The 23845-nt window shown below is 40.7% G+C and overlaps 1 protein-coding gene across 6 annotated transcripts in view; it reads left to right on the top strand.

Annotated features, from left to right (window-relative positions):
- The window catches only part of LOC134353657 (RNA-binding Raly-like protein), a 1079267-nt gene that overhangs the window by 954579 nt on the left and 100843 nt on the right, over positions 1 to 23845 (top strand). For 5 of the 6 annotated variants that reach the window (XM_063061846.1, XM_063061889.1, XM_063061870.1 and 2 more), the window contains one exon: positions 9130 to 9180. The exons of the other annotated variant lie outside the window; for it this stretch is intronic. In XM_063061846.1, coding sequence (XP_062917916.1) covers positions 9130 to 9180 — 51 coding nt within the window. The remainder of the gene's footprint in view (positions 1 to 9129; positions 9181 to 23845) is intronic. 6 annotated transcript variants of the gene reach the window in all.

Raw genomic sequence — 23845 nt, 5'->3', positions numbered from 1 at the left:
CCTATAAAGGTCATTTGGACAGGTACATGGATAGGAGGGATATGGGCCAAATGTGGGCAAAAGTTACAAGTCTAGGGGGGTATTTTCGTCAGCATGGACAAGTTGGGCCAAAGGGTCTCTTTCCATACTGTATTAATCTATACCCTTATTGTACAACTCTATGACAAATTTCTTCAGTTTTAGAATCAAAGAATAGGCAGCACAGAAACAGTCATCTCAGCTCAACCTGTCTATGACAACCAATCTGAATTTGAGTTGACTTTATTACATATATCCTTCACATACATGAGGAGTAAAAATCTTTACGTTACATCTCCACCGGAATGTGCAATGTGCAATTTATAGTAATTTGTAATAAATAGTATGGACAACAGGACAGTCAGTTTAGCATAGAAATATAATTGCGTCAGTGTGAAGTAATCAGTCTGATGGCCTGGTGGAAAAAGCTGTCCCGGAGCCTGTTGGACCTTGCTTTTATGCTGCGATACCATTTCCTGGATGGTAGCAGCTGGAACAGTTTGTGGTTGGGGTGATGCGGGTCCCCAAAGATGCTTCAGGCCCTTTTTACACACAGGTCTTTGTTAATGTCCTGAATAGTGGGAAGTTCACATCTACAGATGCGCTGGGCTGTCCGCACCACTCTCTGCAGAGTCTGTGATTGAGTCAAGTACAGTTCCCATATCAGGCAGTGATGCAGCCTGTCAGGATGCTCTCAATTGTGACCCTGTAGAAAGTCCTTAGGATTTGGGGACTCATGCCAAACTTCTTCAACCATCTGAGGTGAAAGAGGTGCTGTTGTGCTTTTTTCACCACACAGCTGATATGTACAGACCACATGAGATCCTCGGTGATGTGTATGCTGAGGAACTTAAAGCTGTTCACCCTCTCAACCCCAGATCCATTGATGTCAATAGGGATTAGCCTGTCTCCATTCCTCCTTTGTTTTTTTCCGACATTGAGAGAGAGGTTGTTTTCTTGATACCACTGTGTCAGGGGGATGACTTCTCTGTAGGCTGCCTCATTATTAAGTACCCATTTATTCTTATCCCATTTACCTTCGCTTGGGCTGAGGCTTCTATGTCTCAATGATTCAAGTGCTCATCTAGATACATGACAAGAGGGCGTACAGGCATGAGATATGCTAACTAGTGGAGTGGTGCCACAGCAACAACCTGGCACTCAACGTCAGTAAGACGAAAGAGCTGATTGTGGACTTCAAGAAGGGTAATACGAAGGAACACATACCAATCCTCATAGAAGGATCAAAAGTGGAGAGAGTAAGCGGTTTCAAGTTCCTGGGTGACAAGATCTCTGAGGATCGAACCTGGTCCCAACATATAGATGTAGTTATAAAGAAAGCAAGGCAGTGGCTATACTTCATTAAGAGTTTGAAGGGATTTGCCATGTCAACAAATACACTCAAAACTTCTATAGTTGTACTGTGGAAAGCATTTTGACAGGCTGCATCACTGTCTGCTATGGAAGGGCTACTGCACAGGACCAAAATAAGCTGCAGAGGGTTGTAAATGTAGTCAGCTCCATCTTGGGTATGAGCCTAGAAAGCCCTTTTCTCACTGTTACCATCAGGTAGGAGGTACAGAAGCACGAAGACACATACTCAGTGATACAGGAACAGCTTCTTCCCTTCTGCCAATCAATTCCTAAATGGACCTTGAACCCTTGGATACTACCTCACTTCTTTTTTAATATACAGTATTTCTGCTTTTTTTTGCACATTTTTAAATTATTATTATTTTTTTTCTCTTCTGTATTATGTATTGCATTGAACTGATCCTGCTATGTTAACAAATTTTACGTCTCATGCCGGTGATAATAAACCTGATTCTGTTGTTAACCTAGTGATAGTTTCTACTTCATCAAGCTCTCAGGCAATGCATCCCAAACTCTAACCACCTTCTGTATGAAAACTATCTTCCTTGCATCTCCTATAAATCTCTTATTCATGATTAGATATGGTAGCACAGCAGAATTTTATTGGATCCTTCCAAGTTTATTCCTGATATCATTTTTCATACTTCTTTGAATTAACTGTGAGGTTTACTGTGTTAAATATCAGCTAAAAGCTAAGTACTTTGTTGTTGATTTGAAATCATACAAAAGCTCAAAAAGGTAACAATGTTTCCTTCAGTGAAGGACACTAGTACAAAAGATAGATAGTTAAAGTAACCTATTAATTCATGTTCAAAGCCTCAGTCCAGTTAAGTATGTCACCACCGTCACAGAGGGTGTGTTGAGGACTGAGTACCAAACTGGAAATCATGGATGAACGAAGATATCCACTCACTACTAAGGACTAGGACTTCAGTGTTCAAATCAGTTAACCATCACATTTACAAGAAGTCAAGACCTGACCTCCGTAAAGCTACCAGAGATGCCAAGACATGATCCCAGTCCAAAATCCAGACCCAGACCGGTTATCAGTTGTGATAACATGCTATAATGGGCAACAAAACAAAGTCAGGCAGCCTCACCAACAATAGCACATTTCTTCTTGATGAGCTTAATGCATTCTATGCTCATTTTGAACAGAAGAGGAATGGAATGTCAGCACCAGCTGTTGCAGAGATAAGATCAGTCTTCCAGAGAGTGAACATGAGGAAAGTAACCTTTACATTCTTGTCCACCAGATCACAATCAGTAAGGATAAGCAGCGTCATCTTTGTCGCTATTATTCACAACACTGGCGCCCCACTAGCCTGTGTCCTCAGACCCTGCTTTAATCCCTGTACAATCATGTATGCATGATCGGATTCTGCTCTAACTCCATCTACAAGTTTGCAGGTGATACCAGCATGATGAGTTGTATTTCAAATAACAGTGATTTGGAGTACAGGAGGGAGACAGAGAGCTTAGTGGAATGGTGTCATGAAAACAATCATGTCAGTAAAGCACATTAACTGATCATCGATTTCAGGAAGTGGGCAGTGTACAGTACACGTTGCTGTTCACATCAGTAATGGCCTGTCCAGGTTCAACCATATTGATGCTACGGCCAAGAAAGCTCATCAGTGTCTCCAATTCCTCAGGAGGCATGTCCTCTTCAGCTCCCACCAAGTTTATCAATGCATCATAGGAAGTGTTCTATGCAGATGCATCTCGCCTTGGTTATGGCACGTGCTCTCTCTGTAACAGCAAGAAGTTACAGAGTTGTGGACACAGCTCAGCACATCTCAGAAACCAGCTTCTCCTCCATGGATTCTGCCTTCAATTCTCACTGCTTTGGTAAAGCTGACAGCATTGTCAGACCCCACCCGCCAGGGCATTTTCTTGTTTCATCCCTCCCGTGAGGCAGATGACACAAAAGCCTAAAGTTTGTACCACCAGGTTCAGAGTCAGCTTCTTCCTGCCACTGAACAGTTTCCTACCATCAATGTATGTCCACGTAATCAAACTATGTATATCAACTAACTTATGGATTTATATTTATTGTGTTTTTTAATTATTCTGTTCTTTATTTGAGTGTGTTTTTTTTATCTGCTGCATTGCATCTGGAGTAACAATTATTTTGTTCTCCTTTACATTTTTATACTGGAAATTATATTAAACGATCTTGAGTAAGAGGAACGATTTTCCTCACAATCCACTTCATTATGTCCTTCCACTTTATTGTCTATTTGCTCTACGCTTTCTCTGTAACTAAGTCTTTACTCTACTCTCTGTTGTGGTTTCACCTTGTAGAACCTCAATGCACTATGGTAAAGAATTTTAATCTGCATGTATGATTTGCAAGATAATTTTTTAACTGTATCTTGGTACATGTAACAATTAATAAAACAATTTACCAATTTTGTTTCCGGATTACTATTGCTGACTTATTTATTTAACTCAATTTAAATTGTCTAGCTACTGGGATTTAAAATCTTGTCCTTTAGTTATTCAGCCTGGCCTCTAGATTGCTAACAACATTATGATGTTCTATCATACTCACAAACCTAAAGCAATTTTCACATACAGAGTTTTTTTAAACCATTTTTTTTTTGGCAGTTAGAACTGAATGAAACAAGATCAAGCTTATGCAAAATCAATACAGCTTATGGGGCATACTGATTCATATTGATTCAGCTAGTATTATATCTGCTCTGGAAGTAGATCATCAAATAATTAATTGAAATGTGATCACTTGAAAATAATGAACCCAATTATTCTGTTTCAGGACATAGATTATCAACATTATAAATTTCTGTTAAAAATTTGGAGCCGTGGATATGTCATTTTGGAAAATTGTCCTTTTCAATGACATGCCAGTGAGTTCTTCCTGTTTCTTTGTCTGGTGGAAGGGATGAAGTGAGCATTCAGATGCCTAGCATCCTTACATCATTCTTATCTAAAATACTGTACCTTTTCGAACATCTTTTTTGTCTCTAAAATGTTTTAAGGAAATTTGTATAACTGCATACCTGCTTTGTTGAATGGAAGATTTTATTTCCCTATTTGTACTATATTGTATATAACCATCTTCACTTTTTATTCTTTAATCAACTATGTAATTTCATTCCATCCAGTTTAATTGTTTTTTAATCTATAATTTGGGTTGTCACTTAACTGCTTATTTGCAAAAACTGAGAGAAAGAATCTGTAAAATGATAAACCATCTGTCATGGTGATGTCATTGGAATTCAGAACACAATGGCTAAGCTCTTTGAAAATATATACTGTAGGTGAGTAAAAGTATTGAGAGTTGGATTTATGTCTAAGTCTTTTTTTATTAGGTATTGTCCAATGGGGAACATAGACTTGAAAGTCTTTACCCCAAATTTCTACTTGACTTAAACATAATATAGTGAAAGGTATATTTCAAGGTTCTGAGTTTCTATTATTGATAGCATGAATAAATTCAAGCAAACTTATTTAAATATCTCAGCAGGTGTTGGCAGTGCAAGAGGATATGGAATGATTCCTAATAGTCAATTATGTGGACTATTTATAGCATTTCTCTTGGAAAACAAATCACCCAAAGCAGGAAGTAAAGAAGATAAATGAGTAGGGCTGGAAAATAGAGAAATATACAGAATTGTGAGAAGAGTAGTCACAAAAGAACATTGAAACTCTGTTACTCTAGAGACCAATAAGAGTATTTGATGCATCACAGTAAGGATTTAGGATCATTGATGGCAATCTGTTCCTTCATCAAGTCCATAGAAATGGACTGAATTATGCTATGTGAAGTATAACCTTATTAAACTCGTGGGACCCTAAAGATATTTATACTGAATTCTTATCTGCATTACTTTTACAATCTGATCATCATTAATTTGCTTTCTTTAAAGCCAGGTGTTTAAGAATACATAAATATACATTATATGTTTATCAGAATTAGAATCAGAATCAGGTTAATTATCACTGGCATACTGTATGTCATGAAACTTGTCGTACAGTAGCAGAACATTGCAATATAGAACATGGAACATAGAAAGCAGAAACCTACAGCTGTGCTGAACATGTCCCTTAGAAATTACCTAGGGTTACCCATAGCCCTTTTCTGAGCTCCATATACCTGTCTAGGAGCCTCTTAAAAGACCCTATAGTATCCACCTCCACCACTGTCGCTGGCAGCCCATTCCACGCACTCACCACTCTCTGCATAAAAAACTTACCCCTGACATCTCCTCTGTACCTACTTCCAAGCACCTTTTCAAGTCTTTTCAAATCTCTTACTAGTTCTTCCTTCAGTTAGTCCTGACGAAGGGTCTCGGCCTGAAACGTCGACTGTACCTCTTCCTACAGATGCTGCCTGACCTGCTGCGTTCACCAGCAACTTTGATGTGTGTTGCTTGAATTTCCAGCATCTGCAGAATTCCTCGTGTTTGCGACAATGAATAGTAAGGTAGTTTTTATGGGTTCAATCTCCATTCATATATCTAATGGCAGAGGGGAAGAAGCTGTTCCTGAATCGTTGAGTGTGTCTGTTCCCTGATGGGAATGAGAAGAGGACATGCCCTGGGTGATGGATTGCACCTGGATGCTGCCTTTTTGAGGCATCACTCCTTGAAAACATCCTGAATGCTGGGGAGGCTCGTGCCCACGGTGGAGCTGGCTGAGTTTACAACCGATTTCGATCCTGTGCTGTGCCACCCCTGCCCTCCCAATACCAGACGGTGATGTAGCCAGTTAGCATGCTCTCCATGTTACATCTGTAGAAATTTGCGCGTGTCTTTGGTAACATACCAAGCCTCCTCAAACTTCTGATGAAGTATAGCCGCTGTTGTGCCTTCTTTCGAACAGCATCAATAAGTTGGGCCCAAGATAGATTCTCAGAGATGTAGACAGCCAGGAACTTCAAATTGCTCACCCCTTTCACTTCTGATGCCTCTATGAGGACTGGTGGTTTAGTTCAGTGCTATTTCTGTGCAATCTTATACAGATACGTTGAAGTTATTATAACCAAATATAACTCTGATATGTGTATGCTTGTCTTCTTGGAGCAATGGCTTTTGGTTGCTTACTTTCTTCTGTCCTGGCTGGCTGTTGTAAAGTAAGTTGTTGACATAAACACTCCCAACAGTTGAATTTTCGGCTACTGCATGTGACTCCTGTCGAAGGGGGTTATAACTACGTGCATCCAGAGGGAGCAGGATGAACAAGTCACAGAGATGTACTGCAGACATCCCACCTCTCCTGGAAGTTCTGGGAGTCTCCCGCATACCGATAGTGGCTCCCTGACGCCCAGAAATTACATAAAATATCCCAGAAATAGATGTTTCTGAGAGGGAGAGGGAGCATCCTGACTGGTCTCTCTTCGTGCTAAGAGTGGTCCCCAACCACCGGACTGCGAGGAAACAATATGATTTGGGATATGAAACAATATGAGTCAGCTGTACCTTTCCTCATTCCCTGTCACTCACTGTTGAATTTTAACGCACACGAGGTCATCAGTGACGCAAGACGTGCAAAGGAATGGGTCTGTGACCCATTTGTGAATGTCCCTGGTGAATCATCCATGTCAGCGCGGGAAAAAGATCAACTCCTCGAGCTTGTGAATGACGACGGGCTGAAAAGTATGTTTGACATAACATCTCTGCTGGCATTCTGGATCAAAGTCAAGGCTGAATATCCTGAGAAAGCCACGAAAGCACTGAAAATGTTGCTTCCATTTCCAACCTATTTCTGCGAAGTGAAGTTTTCTGCAATGAATGCAACGAAAACTAAATTGTGGAATAGACTGGACATAAGGAACCCCCTTCGAGTATCGCTGTCTCCCATCACCCCTCGATGGCACCGTGTTGTTGCAGGGAAACAAGCCCAGGGCTCCCACTGATTCAGCGATATTGGTGTGTTGCAATGATTTTATATGTTCATACAAGGAAAATATGCGCTGTGTGTTTAATATCCAAACGTTACTTAAAATGTTGTGATGCTATTGACTTATAAGTGACTTATCAGAGGTCTCCACCCTCCAGGCCGCAAAGAATACAGCGGTGGCCGGAATGCACCCAGCACATCTTTAAGAAAAAAGCCGTAATAAACAAGCTAATTAATTAGGTGCCGCCCAGCACCTAATCAATTAGCTTGTTTATTTCAGCTTTTTTCTTAAAGATGTGCTGGGTGCGTTGCGGCCGCCGCTGTATTCTTTGCGGCCTGGAGGTTTGGGACCACTGTTATAATTGACTTATCACTATATTCAAGTGAGGAAAATATGCGCTGTGTGTTTAGTATTAAATTCGGTAGATAAACCCCCTTAGAAACAAATTTGTGTGTATTAGTCACTTACAAGTGACTTACAGTTGACTTATCACCTATATTCCGGTCGCGTTTAACACCCCTCCCCCCCCCCCCACCCGGGTTGGCTGGTCTGCAAGAATATTGTCAATATTAAACTGGTGCACGGTGGAAAAATGGTTGGGGACCCCTGATTTAGACTAGCTGGCTGGCTGCCGAGGAGCTACGCTATTGATGTCCTACGTGATGAGGCCAAACTCGCTGTAGACATGCTTAAAGTTGTAATAGGATATACATGATAATATAAGTACACATTTTAATTTCACATTTGCTGCATATACCCAACTTGGTTTACAGATTAGACAAAATCATTAAACAAAGTATTACATACACCCTTGGAGGTCGACGGGGTGGAGGGGGGGATAAGGGGTTGCGGGGGCGAGGGTGCTACCTCCCTGTAATGAGTTTTTGCAGGGTGGGATGTCTGGTACTGAATGACTTTCTTATTGACATTGTAACCTTCAAAAAAGAGTCAGATAAATACAGTGATGTAGGTGAGTTTGGTACTAACACAATTGTTTTACTTAAGGCTCAATGCAGACTTAGTAAATTGAACAATTGCTTCCTATGGACCTTCTCAAAGCTGACAGGATACTGCTTTAAATTCGCACATAGTTACAATGATGTCATTGATCCCTAGCTGCAGTTTTAAATCTAGGCCAGAATGGGAGTTGATGTAACCTTCCCACCCTTTGAAGGCCTGTCAAGAGTAAATCTGAAATGGCAGTGTCCTTCAAAAGCCTTTTTATTTGACTCTGTAGGACTAGGCAGACGAATGTGCCTCAGGGAAAGTTCTGCACCATAACACTCAGAGTGGTACTCCTTCATGTTTTCTTCATGACTTTTGATGTACACCAATCACAACTCTGAACACACTTGGGATCTCTGGCAGTTGCCCTAAGTCTGCAGGTCAGGAGTTCTACATTAATCTGAGTTTACAGTAGCTGTCATTCACTCTCCAGGTAACCTGAATTAAATGAATGCTTTCACTGGAGACACAGAAATGTACTTGTTTGATGATAAGATGACCTTAAGAGCAAGTCTGAAAAGACGGCACATCTTAAATAAAAATTATGGATGCTGGATATTTAAAAGAAAATCAGAACTTTTTAGAAATACACAGAACAAACTTTCAGCAAGTTTAACATATTTTCATCTGAATTGAAAAATCTGGAGGGGTATACAAGATGTCCAAGGATGTGTCTCTAGCATTTCCTGCTTTCTCTGTATCTTTCATGTTACAACTGTTAATTTGCCACCTACCTTTCTGTGTACTGTTATTTTCTGCATGTATTCAATGTCATCAGAAGTAATGCAATCTATCTCTTTAAGCTTGGAAAATGGGTTGTTATTCTGCAGCATCTCATTAAAGTTGTTTTCTCCCTTTTTCAGCAGTGCTTACGACTTTGACTATGATTATTATAGAGATGATTTCTACAGTAGGTATGTACGCTCTTTACATTGTTACTTGGCACAAAATATGTTATTGTACAGTGTAAATTTATAAAAGAACAATAACTAGCACATGACCTTATGCTGTCATTGCAAACTCAAGGGCAATTAAGCCCTGCAAGAATGATTGAGAGATCAATGAAAATAAGAAAGCAAAGTCAGTTCAAAAACATGTCAGAATTATGCTGTGTTATGTCAAAATTATCCTGAAGAGGAGCAATTCATAGTTTTGCGTAACCATTAAAATTAAGTAAAACTGTAAAATAAAACTTTGGAGAAATGTGCTTTATCATTCATGGGGTATATTTGGCACAACTGTAACAGGTATATAGATGGGTTTATATAAATCTTGTCATAAAAGTTCTCAGTTGCTCATAAACAAAGCCTGAAGGAATATCATCTTCATCAGGCTTGACAACATTCAAAATACAACAGGCCACTTGACTGATACCCTACCCAGCACTTAGCTATTTATTCTTGTTAGCACTGACACACAATGACTGCAGGGGTGTGTAATCCACAAAACGTTCAGTAGTTACTAGTGTTTAGACCACTCCCACAGCACCCTCCATCACCATAGAAGAGGAAGGCTTCAGCATTATGGGGATACCATCACCTGCAGATTCTCCTTCAAGTTGCACACCATTTTGACTTGGAAATGTCCTTCATTGTTATTGGATGTAAATCCTAGATCTCCACACTCACCAACACTATGAGAGGGCTTTCTTGAAAAATACTGCAATGGGTTAAGAATGTAGCTTCCAATTACAGATGTTGAACTTGCTGACTAGATATATCAGGGGTAATCTAAAACATTTGAATATTGTTGGAGATGTATAGCAAGTATAGACCAGTTATGCTTTGTGTACAGCAGAAGGGTTCTGGGGTGTAAAAAACACAGATCTAGGCACTGCCCTGTTCTTCCAGTCACATTATCCAGTTGAATTTCCCCATCACCAACCCCACTTCCCCCTTCACTCAACCCTAATTTTTGACTTGATTGTTCCAGGGGGGTAATCTTTTATAAAACCAAGCAGACAGTTCCGAGAAGCCCCTATAGTAGTATTCTTGAGCAAGGATAATTGATTGCAATCAACTCAGCCATCTTCCTATGTGTCAGACATGACTCACAAAACAAAACTTTTGTTTTGGGGGGGGGTGCTCCTTGATGTCACAGTCTGACAAATATAATCTTAACATTCAGGGAAGTCACCTTCACCTCAGTCCTAGACCGTTTTTTTGTTCTCATTTGGATCCATATTGTATTGAGATCTGGTGTTCAGTGATGCATGCTGAGCCAGAAATAAAGATAAGGAAAAAGATTAATGGGGAATCTGGTGCCTTGGCAGCATTACCAGCAATACAGTACCTTCCTGTTCTTTGCTGATCATTAAGAGCAGAATGATAAGGGAGTAATTGGTCTGATTGGATTTATGGATAGAAAATACCATTGAAATTAGATCCCTTATTGTCAGGATGCTGGTATATTGCTTTATTGGGAGAACTTAACAAGAAGCATGGCATGTAGTGGAGAACAAAAATTCAGCATTGCAAATGATAAAGCTCATGTGCTTTGTTGTATCCAGTGTTCTCACCAACTCCTTGAAATAATGCAGGGTGAAATAAAATAGTAGAAGGCCAGCTTCTGAGATAGTGGGGACTGCAAAAGGGAACTAAATGGATCATTCACTCAAATTCAAAAGTGGTTGGTAATGTTTCAAAATTATTATTTTCAAAGGTTCAAAGGTACAATTTAATGTCAGAAAAATGTATACAATATACATCCTGAAATGCTTTTTCTTCACAACCATCCATGAAAACAGAGGAGTGCCCCAAAGAATAAATGACAGTTAAATTTTAGAGCCCCTAAGTCACCCTCCAGATCCCCCCTCCCGCGTGTAAGCGACATTCCCCCCTCCTCCCCCCACCAGCAAAAAAAAAGATCGGCACCTGGAGGTCCAGCTTTTCAGCTTCCTACCCAAATCCCTGAATTCTCTCTTCAGGACCTCCTCCCTTTTTTTACCTGTCATTGGTACCATCATGTACCAAGACTTCTGGCTGTTCACCCTCTCCGTTCGGAATACTTTGCACCCAATCCGAGACATCCTGTACCCTGGCACCTGGGAGACAACACACCATGCAGATAATTCTATCAGGCTGAGAGAACCTCCTGTCTATTCCCCTCACTATAGAATCTCCTATGGCTACCACATTCTTCATCTTCTTCTCTCCCTTCTGCACCATGGAACCAGGCTCAGTGCCAGAGACCTGATCGCCATGGTCGTCCTCTGTCAGGTCACTCCCCTCAACAGCATCCAAAATGAGATAATGACTACTGAGGGGATGGCCACAGGGGTGCTCTCTACTATCTGAGCACTTCCCATCCCTTCCATGACAGTCACCACTATCTAACTCCTGCAGCCTTGGGGTGACTAACTCCCTCTAGCTCCTATCTATCTCCTGTTCACTCTCCCTAATAAGCTGTAGGTCATCAAGCCGTAGCTCCAGATCCCTAACATGGTCTCTCAGGAGCTGCATCTCGGTGCACCTGGTGCAGATGTGGCCATCCTGGGAATCTGGGAAGATTCACAGGATTCCCACATCTGACACCCAGAGCAAAGAACTAATCCTACAGACGTGCTCTTTATTCCTCTAAATAAAAATGGAAATTAAAAAAAACGAAGTCCACTTACCCACTTACCTCGCCAAAGCCCGAATAAGCCAAAGCCTTACCACTCTGCCTCAGATCACTCCATCGATGACCGCTCCGCTAGGCAATGTCTCCCTTTTATGCCTGAACCTTCCCTGCTATCTAACTCACGTTTGGTGCTCCGGTTATAGCCACTGATAGGCCACGTCTAATGGACAAACACTCTCGAAGCTCCCTTTTTAAATAACTGCTGCCAACCTGTGAGTAATCCCTTTTGGTAAAGCTCTGTTGACAGCGCTGATAGGCCACGTACAAAGAATGGAAGATACTGGATAGACTCAGGACTACAGGCAGCATATGTGAAAAGGGAAAGTGAGTTAAAAATTTCAGATTAAACATATGATAAAGATTCTTCCACTTGAAATACTCACCCTTTCTCTTTCAACAGATAAAGGTTATAGAAAACAACAGCACAGGAACAGGCCTTGACTTTAATGGGGCTCCTTGATGTCACAGACTGACAAGTGCTATCTGTGCCGAGCATGATGCCAAATTAAACTAACCACTCCTGCCTGCACATGGCCCATGTCCATATTTTCCCTGCATATTCATGTGGCTGGCTAAAATTCTGTCAAATACCACTGCTCTTTCTGCTTCCACCACCACTCCTGGCCATATGTTCCAGGCACCAACCACAATCTGTGGAAGAAAAATGCTGCCATGTGTATCTCCTTCAAACATCTCCACCCCTCACTTTAAACCTATGCCCTCTAGCATTTGACATTTGTGGGAAAAAAATCAAGAACATCGAACAGCATAGCACAGGGACAAGCCCCTTGGCCCACAATGCTGTGTTGAACCAGTTAAACTGGTAAATGCCTAACTAAACGAATCGCTTTTACCTGCACGATGTCCATATCCCTTTATTCTCTGTACATTCATGTGTTTATCTAAGAGTCTCTTAAGTGTCACTATCATATTTACTTCCACATCACCCCTGGCATTGCATTCCAGTCACCCATCAATCTCTGCATTTAAAACAAAAATTGCCCTGCACATCTGTGTTTGAACTTATCCCATCTCACTTTAAATATCCTACGGTATTAGACATTTCAACCCTGGTGTAAAGAAACTAGCTATCTACTATATCAATACCTTTTTAATCTTATAAACTGCTATGAGGTCTCTCCTCAGCCTCTGCAGCTTCAGAGAAAACAATCCAAGATTGCCCAACCTCTCTTAATAGCACATGGACTCTAATCCAGTTAGCAACCTCTTCTGACCCTCTCTAAAACCTCCACTTCCTTCCTAAAATGGGGCAAGCAGAATTAAATACCATACTAAAGATGCAGTTTTTAAAGCTTTATAGTTTTATAAAGCTCCAAGGCCTTCATTGTAATTATATATGTTTCTGCTATCTCCTTTGGCGGTTCATTCCAGATACATTTGAACAGTTTTCCTCACCACCACGCCCACTTTCCAGTCTATCTCCAGTCCTCCCATTTCTCTTTCTCCTTCTGATCCAGATCCACCCTCAGTCCTAATGCTGTTATATAATTTTATATAACTTCTCAACACTTCAACTTAGTGCCTTGACTAATAAGGTCAAGCATGCCATAAGTCTCCTTTACCATCTTACCAACATGTGAAGCTATTTCCAAGGAATTTTGAACATGGATCCCCAAGATTCCTCTGTTTCTTTACTGACAAAGGTCTTGCCATTCACAGTGTACTATTCCTTTACATTTGCAACACCTCACACTTAGCCTGGTTAAATTCTACCTGCCATTTCTCTGCACAAATCTGCAACTGCTTTCTGTCCACCTATATACCTGGTCTTCTACGCTATGCCCAAAATCCTCTTGTTTCATAAATTTGTATGTTTTACTAGGTAAACTGAAAACCAGTAAAATGAATAAATTCCCTTTTGAAACTGCAAACGACAAATGATTTTAAAACTGCTGAAGCAAAATATAAAAGATATTTAGCAAAGAAACTTTACTCATTTAAAAATAGCATGAATGGTAGACAAAAATGCAAACAACAAAAAAAAATTAGCTTGTTGGTCAAATTCAAATGCAATTTGACATCTAACTCTAGGATGGAACCAGCACTGATTCTGGGCAGCCTCCCACAAACGTGAGCTGAACTTGATGTCACAGCATCATTGTCGGCTAAAATGGCAAATTTATTTGTGGAATATACTTCAGTGATGTGTGATTCACCCTTTAACTAGTTCTCCTCCATGTACTTCAAATTTGGCCACTATACATTCTGCTTTTTCCATGTATATTGAGTAATGCAAATGTGTACACAAATAAAATGCAAAAATCCAAAATTCCAGATTCTGGGTGTTTAAAAAAATCAAAATTTAAAAATTTTGAAATAGAAACAATTGAACAAATTGCCAAAAGAGGCTAATAATCACCAATGCTTTCTCTTTAATGTTTTGGGTTATTTTTACATTTCTGAACACTCTGAGAGCCTGGGGCTTTGGAACAGTGTGCTGGGACGAAATGCATATACTGAGTTTACTGAACAGGCCCTTCAGTTTAACTCATCCAGGTCAACAATGTGCCCACCTATGCCAGTTCCATTTCGCTGTTTTGGTCCCGTATCAGTCAAAACCTTTCCGATCCATGTACCTATCTAATGCTTTTTCAATGTTGTAATTATATGTAACACACACAAAATGCTGGTGAACGCAGCAGGCCAGGCAGCATCTATAGGAAGAGGTACAGTTGACGTTTCGGGCCGAGACCCTTCGTCAGGACTAACTGAAAGAAGAGATAGTAAGAGATTTGAAAGTGGGAGGGGGAGATCCAAAATGATAGGAGAAGACAGGAGGGGGAGGGATGGAGCTAAGAGCTGGAAAGTTGATTGGCAAAAGGGACACCAGGCTGGAGAAGGGAGAGGATCATGGGACGGGAGGCCTAGAGAGAAAGAAAGGGGGAGGGGAGCATCAGAGGAAGATATAGTGAGAGGGACAGAGGGAGAAAAAAGAGAGAGAAAATAAATAGATGAATGAATGAATGAATGAAGGAAGGAAGGAAGGACAGGGTAAGAAGGGGAGGAGGTGCATTAACGGAAGTTAGAGAAGTCAATGTCCATGCCATCAGGTTGGAGGCTACCCAGACAGAATATAAGGTGTTGTTCCTCCAACCTGAGTGTGGCTTCATCTTGACAGTAGAGGAGGCCATGGATGGACATATCAGAATGGGAATGGGATGTGGCATTAAAATGTGTGGCCACTGGGAGATCCTGCTTTCTCTGGCGCACAGAGCGTAGGTGTTCAGCAAAACGGTCTCCTGATCTGCGTTGGGTCTCACCAATATATAGAAGGCCGCACCGGGAGCACCAGACGCAGTATATCACCCCAGCCGACTCACAGGTGATGTGTTGCCTCACCTGGACGGACTGTCTGGGGCCCTGAATGGTGGTGAGGGAGGAAGTGTAAGGGCATGTGTAGCACTTGTTCCGCTTACAAGGATAAGTGCTGGGAGGGAGATCCGTGTCTCTGCCACCTCCTCATTGAAGTTAATTCCAGATAGTTTGAACAGTTCTCCCCACCACCACCACCACCCATCATTCTCAATCCATCTTCAGTCCTCCTATTTCTCTCTCTCCTTCTGATCCCACTCCATTCTCAGCCTTAATGCTGAGTTTCAACCCAGAACATCAAAAATTCTCACCGTATACTGATGCAGCCTGGCCAGCTGAGTTCCTCTAGCAAATTTTTACACTAGCTTCTAACATCTGCAGTCTCTTGTCTTTTCATTCCAGATCCCTACTATTTTCTGTGTGGAAAAACTCAGATCATCTTTAAATATTTCTCCTCTCACCTTATATCTCTGTCCTGTTTTGAAATTGCCTACACTGGAAAAAAAAATCTGCCCTATTGATTCCACTCATGATCTTATAAGCCACAATAATGTTATCCTCAGCCTCTTTGCTCCAGACAAAATCATCCCAACCTATCCAATCTCTCTTCATAATTCAAGCTCTCCAGTCTTGGTAACTTCCTTTTCTACACTCTCTCTACCTAAATCAACCTCCTTGCAGTGTGGCAACCAGAATTACACACACTCCTCCAAATGCAGCATCACTAACATCTCATATAACTGTTACATGACATCCCAGCACCTGTGGTCAATGCCCTGAATGATGCAAGCAAACATGCCATGTGCCCTTTTCATCACCCTGACTACTGATGATGCTATTCTCAGGGAAGATTGTACTTATACTCTTAGATACTAGTGTTCAACAGCTCTTCTTGAAACACTACCATTAACTGTGTATGTCCTGCCTTGCCTTAGATTCTCAAAGTGTGCCACATCATACTTGCCTTCAGAGACAGCAGCCTACAGAGTCACACAACAGAGAAATGAGCCCTTCTTCCCGATATTTCAATGCTGACATTTTGACTACCTACAGAAATCTAATTTGCCTGCGTTAGGACCTTATCCTTCTATCTTGTCTTCTCTATTTAAGTGTCTCCTAAACGTAGTATTGCATCTGATTCCACCATATCCTCTGGTCGTGACTTCTGGGTATCAAGCACTCTGTAGAAAGCTTACCTCTCAGATCCACTTTAAAACAAATTCTTCTCATCTTGATCTACGTCCTATCCCCCATCTTTTGTTATCCCTACCACAGGAAAGAGACGTTCACTATCCACCCGTTCGATGTCTCGCATGATCTCATATACTTGTTTCAGATCACCCTTCCGGAAAAAAAGAAACCTAGGCGATCTAAATATTCCCAAAAAGTTAAGTCCTCCAATCCAAGCTACACTCTGGTAAATTTTCTTTGAATTCTCTCCAGCACAATTACATTCTTATAGTGCAGCGACCAGAACTGCACAAAATATTCTTAGAGTTTTGTAAGATTATGATGTAACCTCCCAACTCTAAAGTCTATGCCCTGACCCATGAAGGCCAGCAGACCAAATGTCTTCTTTACCACCTTTTCTGCCTGGGATGCTACTTTCAATGAACTGTGGACTTAACACCATTTAGTCTCTCTGTTCATTAACATTCCTCAGTGCCCTACCTTTTGCTGTGTATATTTCACCTCTATTTGACCTCACGCATTATTTAAGAATGAGATAAATAGGTTTCTACAGGCTTCAAGGTATCAAGGGGTATATGGCAGAGTGGAGCATGGCATTGAGATAGAGATACAGCCCTGATCACGTTCAATAATGGATCGGACCTGAAGGGCTAAATGGTCTACTTCTCCTCCTAGTCTTCCACATTTCTACTTTAATCTTTTTATGATGTCAGAGTGGGACTTGTTGGAGTCTTCTTGCGAAGAACTGATATGGATTCAGTGGTCCACCTGGCCTCCTTCCTTGGTATAACCCTTTTGAGATTGTATGAAATATGAACAGAGGGATAGGAAGAGACCATTCAGCTCCTCAACCCCATTCTACCTCTTATAAGACTATGGATGATCATTATTCTAATTTAATTTACCATCTCTAATCAATAAGGAAATATTTGGGCAGATAACCTAAGGTTTGGTCAATGGAGTTATTTATAAGGCAGCAATTTAAAAAGAAAATAGTATAAATGATAGCCTCTGCAGATGAAGGCAATAAAAATCTGAGATGAGAAATGAGGTTTTAGTCAGAGGGTGGTAAATCTGTGGAATTCATTGCCATGAGCGGCTGTGGAGGCCAAGTCATTGGGTGCATTTAAGGCAGAGATAAATAGGTACTTGATTAGCCAGGGCATCAAAGGGTATGGGGAGAAGGCAGGGGAGTGGGGATGACAGGAAGAATTGGATCAGCCCATGATTGAATGACGGAGCAGACTCAATGGGCTGAATGGTCTACTTCTGCTTCTATATTTTATGGTCCTATAGGCAGAGCTAGAGAGAAAGTTTGGCAGGTCAAGGAGCTTTGGGAGATTTGACGTATAGAGAAGAGTCAAAGATGGGTTGAATGGCCTAGGGCTCACAACATAGGGTCAATTCCGACTTTCGGTTCTGGCTGAATAGTGCTTACATGTTCTCCCTGTATCTGGCGTTTTCCTGGGTACTCGGGTTTTCTTCTACATCTGGTAGATTATTTGATGACTGTAAATTGCCTCTAGCGGGTAAGTGAGTGTTGGAATATGGGTGGGGTGTGGGGAGGTAGTTGATGAGGGTAGAGAGAATAGGTTACGGTGGAATGTCCATCATGTCCAGGTTAGCCCATGCTTGAGACTGAGTGTGTCATGGACAGCAAACTTTAGCTGCTTATTATTTGAGAAAGTGAGCGTGGGTGAGAGAGGGACTGGATGACTGCCAGACAAACAGAAAAAAAAGCACAGGGGAGCTTGCTGTCTAACCAGTATTTGGTTACGAGTTCCAAAGGGAGAAGGTGTTTTCTCTGAAGAGTATTGTTGCAGATCTAACCATCAGTGGCTGTACTTCATTGGAAAGGTAGAGAAAACTCAAAAGAGGAACAGTTAGTGAAGTAAGTAAAACAGATGGAATTTCTGCATTGCAACCTTGTTTTACGGATTATACATTGTCATCCAAAGGCCAGGGACAAGGATGTAACTGAGTGGTGGCATTTAGAAGGGGAAGGGTGAAGCAGAATCTGTGATCCACAGTGATAATGCTGACATGGTTACAAAATTGGATGAGCTTCTGTAAGCAGATTTTAAGAAGTCAGGAATGAAATTAGAGCATGATCGCACTGGAGAAGGCCCAGAGGCAATTCGGCAGGATGTTCCCTGGGATGGAAAGTTTCAGTTACGAAGGAAGACTAGAGAGACTGGGTTTGTTTTCTTTCGAGCAAAGGAGACTGAGGTGAAACATGATTGAGATATTATGAGGAGCATAGATAGGGAAAATAGTAGGAAATCTTTCCCCATGACAGAAGAATCTCAGGCTGAAGAAATAGGGTTAAGGTGAGGAGTATGAGGGTTAAAGGGATCTGAGATTTTTTTTCAACCCAAAGGGTGTAGAGAATGGTTGAGGTCTAGAATGGGTAACATAACTGCTGGTGGAGGCAGATGCTTGCACTACAAGCCAAGTAAAAAAATGAAACGTGTTAGACATACATAAACATAGAAACATAGAAAATAGGTGCAGGAGTAGGCCATTCGGCCCTTCGAGCCTGCACCGCCATTTATTATGATCATGGCTGATCATCCAACTCAGAACCCTGTACCAGCCTTCCCTCCATACCCTCTGATCCCTTTAGCCACAAGGGCCATATCTAACTCCCTCTTAAATATAGCCAATGAACTAGCCTCAACTGTTTCCTGTGGCAGAGAATTCCACAGATTCACCACTCTCTGTGTGAAGTAGTTTTTCCTCATCTCGGTCCTAAAAGGCTTCCCCTTTATTCTCAAACTGTGACCCCTCGTTCTGGACTTCCCCAACATCGGGAACAATCTTCCTGCATCTAGCCTGTCCAATCCCTTTAGGATTTTATACGTTTTATACGTTTATAAAGAATAAAAGAAAATCGAATAAATGGTTATGTTTATTAGAGATCAAAATTAATACTTTGGAGCACCTATTTTCAAAAATGGCATTGATGAAGTTCACATTATAGTTAAAAACACTGGGTGTGTAATATTGGATAGGATAAGTGTAGTGGAAAAGAAAGCTGCAATGTGATTTACTTCTTGAAAGTAAATAAATATCCAAGTCCAGATGAAATATCATCCCGGCTGCTTAAAGAAACAGAGACCGATCCGCCTTGGATTCTCTACCCCGCTGTAGTGGATTCATAGTATTGGATTTGCAAGGCCACTGCCATTTTTTGTGAATACATTTGATATGTGTGTAATGCTGATATTGTATCCTATGCTTAGTTGCTGGAGATTGACAAACCATTGACTAAATTTTAATTGCTTTTGCAAACCCACAATACCTTCACACACTTCCTATCGAATCATGCAGCAGTCCCATATCAGGAATAATCAATATCTCTGTTAGATTGAAAGGCCAAACTCAATACCTGCTCCAATATAGCTGAGAAGTTAATGTTGGTCCATTAGCTGCTACACAGGTACAAATTACACATTTTATTATATTTTTATCATCAGAATTCCTCCATTCTGGTTTCTGTATTGCTCATGGCAGCAAGGTCATGAGAAACATCACACAGTGTTTCTTCCCCAACTTAGAAACACTGTTCTTCCATTTGATAATTATTTCCATAAAATGCAACTAAAAACTTACAGATAGTCATCAAAGTCCACATGGCTTATAGTCTACCACTTCACAATCTGACATACTTATGATTCCATTCCTGATGATCACTGTTAATCTTATGCTAATGTATTTGTGAGAAACAAGTTTGACCCTCAAATGCCTTTGGGCATAGTCATCTGAAAGAAGAGTTCACAGCAAGCTTTTTTAGAAAAGCTGTCTTTTAACCTTGCTGTGAAGAAGCATGTTATGACTCACTTGCCTAAAAAAATATTGTGGCTGGAACAATTAGAAGTTTCAAAGTTACTATGGGGAATCAGAAATATTGGAAATACTCAGTAGGTCAGGTGGCATCTGTAGAGAAAAAAACAAGTTTAATGTTTCAGCATTTCATCAGAATTAGGAAATGTTAGAGATTTAAGATGTTTTAAGTTGCAGAAAGCTGTTGTTTAGCTCAGTGAAGGACTGTTAAACTTAGTATGGGGATAGGCTTGAGAAGGCTGTTTTCCTCAACTTCCCTCCCCACTAATCGCTCCTTGTCCCAACACAAGTAATTACCATGTTTATGATTTATCCTAGCATCTACTCACCCCTAGGAGGCCATGTCTCCTCCCGTGATAGCTAATGCATGGTAAATTATTGAAGTATAGCCTACTCAAACATTTGCAGGGTTTTATTATTATTATTCAATTATAAATTATTAGTTTATTTATGTAAACTAATTATCATGTCCTAAGCTTGTAATTTGAGATAATGATTATGAATGCACTTTCTTGAGAATACTCTGGGAGGATATGGATTCTGGATCATGGCTGCTGAAGCCGAATTATGGAAATCATGTTGCATTCACTAAGAAAAACAGATTCTGTTTCAGAAATTGATTCTATAGAAAAGAACAAAGGATAACAACATTTTGAAAAGTTGTGACAAAATTTAGTTTTTTATCAATTAATAGATCTAATAAATATTCCATTGTATTTTATGGTGAAAATGAGAGTTATTTATTTAAAAGTACATGGGATAGAAGGCAAATTATGTCCAAAACTGGTTGATGATAGGAGACAGAGGGTGACAGTTCAGCAATGCTGTTCTGATTAGAAATGTGTGTCCAGTGGTGTAAGGCAAGTATCAGTGCAGGGACCTTTGCTATGGCGATATATATATATATATATATATATATATATATATGACTAATACATTTGCAGATGACATGAAAATTGATGGTGTTGTGTGTAGAGAGAAGGTTGCCTAAGGCTAAAGCAGGATATACGAATATCAGATGGAAAGTTGGGCAGAGTAGGCAGATGAAATTTAATCTTGATGTGTGCAGTGTGCATTTTGTGAAGTGAAATGAAATTAGGACATATACAATAAATGGTAGGCCGCTAAAATATGTTGATGAACAGTGGGACCTTGGGATTCAACTCTATGGTTCCCTAAAACTGAGAAGACAGGTGGATGGGGTGGTGGAAAGGTTGATGACAAGCTCATCATAGGTCAGTGCACAGAAAATAAAAGTGAGATATTAAGTTGGGATATTAAGAGTTCTGCTCTAACTCTACAGACACTAACTTGAAGGCACCTGGACAATTGTGTACAGGTTTGGAGGCCATGATATTGGAAGGAATGGTTGTGCAGGACGGAATGCACAGGAGATTCACCAGGATGTTATCTGGTTTAGAGAGCTTGAGTTATAGGGGGAGATTGCAAAGGCTGAGTTTTCTTTCCCTGGATCAAAGGAGATTGAGGGGTGGCCTGGCAGAGTAAAAACAAATCAGGAACATGCATAGAATGGACAGCCAAAATATTGTTTTTCATGATAGAGATCCCTAAAACAAGAGGGAATAGATTTAAAGTGAAAGTAAGTAGTTTTAAAGGGGATTTGAGAGAAATATGTTTTACACAGACATTGGTTAGTATCTGGAACATGCTGTCAGAAGAAGTGATGCAGATACAATAACTTTGCTCAAAGTATATTTAAATGGCCACATAACTATGTAGCACAGGAAGAGCTACAAGAGGTTGCAGATACTGGAAGCTGGGGCAACACACTAAACTCTGGAGGAACTCGGTGGGTCAGGCAGCATTTATGGAGGGGAATTAACAGCTGACATTTCAGACATGACCCTGCATCTGGACTGACAGAGGGCATAGGATGATACGGACATAATATGGATATTTGGGATTAGTGAAGATGTGTAAAAAGATTGGCATTAGCTGAAGAGCTGTTTCTGTGCTGGACAATTCTGGGCTCTATGACCCTAATACTTAGATATTGCTTGTCCTATAATAGACCCTCAGACTATCAATGATAAAAATGCTAGAAGTTATTAGAAATGATGTTAATTGAGATAAGCTTTCACTACCTATTAAACGCTCCCACTGGCGTGTGTCTCAAAAAGCCTCTGACAACCAAGTCCAGCTCCTGGCTTTCACGTGTGGTTCAACATAGTACGTCCAGTGGAACCATTTCTACTGACAGGAGAAGAGGCAAAGGTGGATTACTGCCTTAAAACCAGTCACTTGGGCAGATGGTTAGCAGCTCACCTAGGAGAAGGAACAATTTGATCTCAAGCTTCCACTGCCTTGCGGCTATACCCATTCATGGGGAAGACAAGGAATAATCCCCGAGGAAAAATCCAGAGCTGGAGTCCCCAAGGAAGTCCTACATTGAGTTCAATACTGACTGGCAACTCCTGTGACACCAGGAGTGCCAAACTGTATCGGTCTCAGCTGTCCCTCTGGATTCATCAGCTGTGAGGAGAGGGTGAGCCTGCTACACGGACAACAGCTTGCTCTCCATATCAAACTGACCTGGCTTGCGTATCATGTAGTCAGCTGGGACATAACATCCATAGTTGACTCCATTCAACAGAGGGCCTCATTTTCACTGAGGGAGCTTTTATTTTTATCTTTAGTTCATGATGCTAGAGTTAAATTGAATTATTATAAACGGTTTCCTTCAAAGCTCAGTATTCTCCTGATTTCATAAGCAGCTCATTACTTACAAAGGAAGACAAAAGTGTTATCGAATTATTAAAAGTTTTAGCATGCACTTTCATTGCTGGCAGTTCATCCCAACTTTTATTTTCTTAGCACATATAACAACAACATTAGATTGCAATAGGAATCGCCTCAGTGCAATAAGTGCATAATTTGAAGCACATTTTAAAAAATTGTTTTAATAACTTTTTAGTTTTCTGCCTGCTGCTGATATTTTAATAAGAGTGGTTGCCAGACAATTAACCCCGAAAATAATTGCATATATTGACTATTTACTGAGGGTGAGGCATATGGCTGAGGTTATGTAGGAACCTATAAAACTAACAAGTGCCTTCACACCTTAGTGTCATCTTTCAGATGAACAGCAAATATATTAAAACATGTTTCTCTCCACCCCTTACTGATTTCTACATTCAAGACGCACAGTATTATCAAGATACAGTACTGTTCAAACATCTGGATCACTGACCTGCCACCTTGCAGCTGAATATCATTGAAGACAAGAAGGGACTGAGTTTCTGCCTTTCATCTGAGAAGGAAAGAATTTCTATGTGTTCGATACCCTATACTTAAGGTTTTGCACCAGAAAATCCTCTGCTTCAGGATCTCTGTGCTTTAGGGAGTTTACATAAGTTTGTTTAACCAATTGTTAGCACTGTAGGCCTCATAAGCTTATAGACATAAAATCTGGGGCACTTCTTTCAAAGCATTAGCGAGATGAAGTACACTACTTTAAATTCAGCTACAGTTTGGCCTGCATATGAAAAAGATGCTTGGAACATCAGGGCTTAAACACGATACGAGGGCCGGCTGGTGGTGCAATGACATCAGCGCTGGACTCTGGAA

Source organism: Mobula hypostoma, chromosome 1, assembly GCF_963921235.1.
Source record: "Mobula hypostoma chromosome 1, sMobHyp1.1, whole genome shotgun sequence".
Classification (NCBI taxonomy): domain Eukaryota; kingdom Metazoa; phylum Chordata; class Chondrichthyes; order Myliobatiformes; family Myliobatidae; genus Mobula; species Mobula hypostoma.
The sequence above is the reverse complement of the archived record's forward strand: the minus strand, read 5'-3'. Positions and strand labels throughout refer to the sequence as shown.